The sequence below is a fragment of the Cariama cristata genome, unplaced genomic scaffold, assembly GCF_000690535.1.
Source record: "Cariama cristata isolate BGI_N322 unplaced genomic scaffold, ASM69053v1 scaffold27753, whole genome shotgun sequence".
Classification (NCBI taxonomy): Eukaryota; Metazoa; Chordata; class Aves; order Cariamiformes; family Cariamidae; genus Cariama; species Cariama cristata.
Window position 1 is genome coordinate 4,223 of NW_009608228.1, and position 3,752 is coordinate 7,974.

General features: G+C 60.9%; 1 protein-coding gene across 1 annotated transcript in view; it reads right to left on the minus strand.

Annotated features, from left to right (window-relative positions):
* Positions 1–3,687: 3,687 nt before the first annotated feature.
* LOC104159212 (protein FEV-like) overlaps positions 3,688–3,752 on the minus strand; it is a gene marked incomplete at its 5' end in the record, with an annotated part of 514 nt that continues 449 nt past the window's right edge. Inside the window, 2 exon segments of the mRNA XM_009697060.1 lie at positions 3,688–3,741; positions 3,744–3,752. The exon segment at positions 3,744–3,752 is cut by the window's right edge and continues 449 nt beyond it. Of these exon segments, the coding sequence (XP_009695362.1) occupies positions 3,688–3,741; positions 3,744–3,752 (63 nt within the window).

Sequence of the window (3,752 nt, forward strand, 5' to 3'; positions counted from 1 at the left end):
ACGTGACCGGGCTGTGCTGCAAAGGCTCTTCCCAGCATGAGAAATGAAGCAAGTGGCAAAGTGGCTCTGCTAAGATGAGAGAGGGGCTACTCCATCCCCACTCTGATCCCTTACTGTGGGGCTGGAAGGCTTTGGGGGAGTTGGAGGAGTCCCCCTGCCATCCTGGCAAGAGGCTGAGGCCAAGGCAGGGCTCAGTCCTGCCCTCTTCCTGGCTAAGCAAAGCCAGAGACAAAGATACATTTTTTTTAAGTAGGAAAAAAACCATCTGCCTTTAATCACAAGTCAGCAGAAGAAGCTGCCAGGCCACATGCTCTGCTCCTTCGCTCTTCCCAACGCAGGCTGAGGCCCTTGGGGACCACGTTCCCCCATCTCATCCTAGGCAGGGCACCCGAGGACTCCCCACAGGTAGGTCTGGAGCCCGCGGATGCACCAATCCTGTGTTTGCTGCTGGCCACCTAGGATGGGCTCCCCACCCAGCTCGTGCACCCCACTGCCAGGGACAGTGCCCCCTCATCAGCCTCCCCCAGGCTGGCACCCCCAGTCGGGACCATGATGATGTTGTGTTGGGAGCGGTGCCGGGCTGGGCCCCGCTCACCCATTGGCAGGATTTTGCTGCAGTCTGCTCTGAGACAGCGGTTTTTGTGACTGAAGAAAGCAGCGCTGCTGGCAGGCTGGGTCAGATGGGGGTCTGGGGAGGGAGGAGGCTGGGTTGGGTGGGAGCTGATGCTCTGTCCCCCTCTCCAGTAAGCACAAGATGGGATGGGGGGGCTGCTGCCAGTGGGGCGTAGGGATGGGAGCATCCCGAGTTGCCATGGTGACACTGGCTGCATCCTCAGGCAGGCGAGAGCATTGCTGGAGCAGTCCTGCATGGGTGTCCCCCACCTTCCTCCTGGCTGCCATCCCTGGGGAGTGAAGGGCTGATTCCTGGCTTTGGGGTGGCACTCTGGGGACAGAGCAGGGGGACTGTGCCAGGTGAGCTCAGAGCAGAGTGAAGCAAGCCCTCAGCTGCAGCCGGATGTATTTATTGGGGGTGTGTGGTGGCCCTCCCTCTCCAAAAAAGGTAACTCCTCCCTTTCCCCAGCATGTCTGGCCTCTGATCCCACAGGGACCCAGATTGCAGGGCCAGGAATGAGGAGGGAACTGAGCTCAGTTTGTCTTCCCAAGCGTAGGCACTGGCAGAGGGACAGGAGGGATAGGAGCGGGATGGTGTTGGGGGGAGCTACTATTGACACACATCCCTTAATCTGTGTCCTGCCCTGCGTCATGCAGTTACCTAAGCCCTGAAGCAGGCTCCCCTGACAGGCACACAAGCCCCTGCTCTGAGGGAGCCAGCCATGGCCAGCACCCCATTTTGCCCTTGCAAAGCCAAGCTTGGGATGGGGGGTGTGGGGGTGTGGCTCCAGCCTGAGTGCTGGCTGCACGCCGGTAACTGCTCCTTTCCCCCCAACTTTGACTCCTGCCATCCTTGGGGACCAGGCTGTGCAACGCTCAGGGACCTTGGAGGGAGGGACCCCCCCAAGTCCCTGCAGGTCCTTTCACACACATGGACTCCCCGCTGGCAGCATCAGGCCCCCCCCCTCATAGCCTGAGCCCTCCTCAGAGGAGACACTGACATCAGATCCCCCGCTCTTAAGCTGATTAGGGCAGCAAGGACGGGTCTGAGCAGATGCCACCAAGGCCTTGAGAGTGACCAGACCCTGGAGGGACGCAGAGAAGGCAGCACGGAGACCACAGATGTGGGGGCTGCTCTGATCTGAGGGGCACAGGGAGAGGGGCCGGAGGCTGACCACCCCCTCCATGGGCTGGGTGATTACACGACACTTCCCCTACACAGCCGCTCTGATCCCTGCCGTAAGCCTGGCCCCCAGCCCTGGCACTCTGGATCTCCAGTGGGGGTGGGATGAGGAGCACAGCCCCGAGGGAGGGGGAGAGGCAGGCAGAGGGCAGCCCCTGAGCCCACACCAGACACCACGGGCTCCAGTGGATCTGTGGGCATGTTGCTGAAGCCAGGCAAGCAGTCCTTCCCCGCTCACCCCTGCATCAATGTCACACATGAGCCTGGCGCCACAGCTCAGGACCTCCCTGCTCCTGGCACAGAGCAGCCCAGCAGGAACACCCGCTGCAGGATCAGGCCATGCTGGGCCCAGTGCATTGCCCTAAGCTGGTTGCACAGGGCTCTGTTGATCACGAGAGATCTGGCTCCTGGCATCCCTAATTCCCCTCGATGCTGGCAGGGTGGCAGACATCTCACCAGGCCAACTGCATCTCCTCTTTGCCTCCAGCTGCCACATCCCCTTGCCAGCCTGGGAACAGGGTATGTGGCTTCCCCAGAGAGGTGTCTCAAGAAGGCCAGGAGTTTCCAGCTCTGCCCTATCTCTCAGGGGCTGTAAGAGCCAGAGGCGATGCCTGAAGAAAAGGCGATGCAGCAGGGTGGCCACATCCTCCCCACTCCAGCCCTGTAGATACTCTGGCTCAGATGGGAGGGGATTTGCTGGGTGGGTTCCCCTCTTGCCAGCCCCCTGCAGACATGAGAGGACACAGATCACAGCACCTCTCTGTTTTATTGAAGACAAATCCCTCCCCCCAGCCAGCACAGAGCCCAGCACGCCCAGCTCTTCTGCATCCACTGGGCCAAAGTCCTGCTCCAGAGGATGGAGGCACCTCCTCAGACCCAGGGAGAGAGACCCAGGGTTGCCCCTTGGTGCCCGAGGCTCCCAGCCCCGCTGTCATCCCTTCTCCTGCTCCACCTCCTACCCAACCTTATCCCTGGGGATGTCCTGAGGGCATCCCACCAACCCCTGCATGTGAGGGGCTAAAGCCACAGAAAAACTGGAATATTAAACTTGGAAGTGACCAGCAGGACATGGACTTGTGTGCAGGGTGTCGGGGACCATCCTGCTCCATGATGTGGTCCTTGGGCACTGGGGAGAGGGCAGAGTTGCAGGGGCCAGGCTCTGGTGCCTCCAGGCTCTGGCCTTGCCCTGAGGGCTGACAGTGCCCCCCACACCTGCCCCTGGCACCTCCAACCCCAGACCCCTGCCCTGGGCAGGAGTTAATCCATGAAGGGCATCTGCTGTCCAGACCAAGGCTTCTCCTGAGGTCTGGAGGAAGCCACCATAGGCAGGAGATTTAGGAGGGATGGAGAAAAGGAAGGCTTTGGAGACAAAGGTGGGGGACCAAGGAGTGGCAAGGAGGGTCCCCTTTCCCTGCCCCTGCCCAGTGGGACTCTCACCCATGGACACCGCTGCCCTGGGGCCCCAGGTCCTGACTCCTCTCTGCAGGGAGAGGGGAGGGCAGGCACAGGCTGGGGGCAGAGCTAAGGATATTCATGGGCTGGGTGGCATGTTGCAAAGGAAAATGAGGGCACGGTCCCTGCCAGGAGGAGAGCCCATGGTTTTTCCTTCCATTCACATCCTGCTTTTGGTATCCATGTCCATGCCCAGGATCATGGATGTCTCCTGACCCTAAATTTAGATGGCTTCTCTCCTCCAGCCACCCACATCAGGGAACCAAGCCAGCTACCCTGCAAGCACCCCTCGCCCCCCCCCATGCCACTCTCCAACTCTAAAAGGGGGCAACTGGGAGCAGGGCACGATCCCACCCTCCCCAACCCTCCCTGCCAAGCTCCCCAGCTCCTCAGCCCCACGCTGCCAGGGATGGGGAGGTCCGCCTGGCATGGCCAAGCCTCTAATGGTAATGGTTGTTCCTGTTATTGAGGTGAGAAGCTGGCAAGGCCACGAAACGGGGCGAGG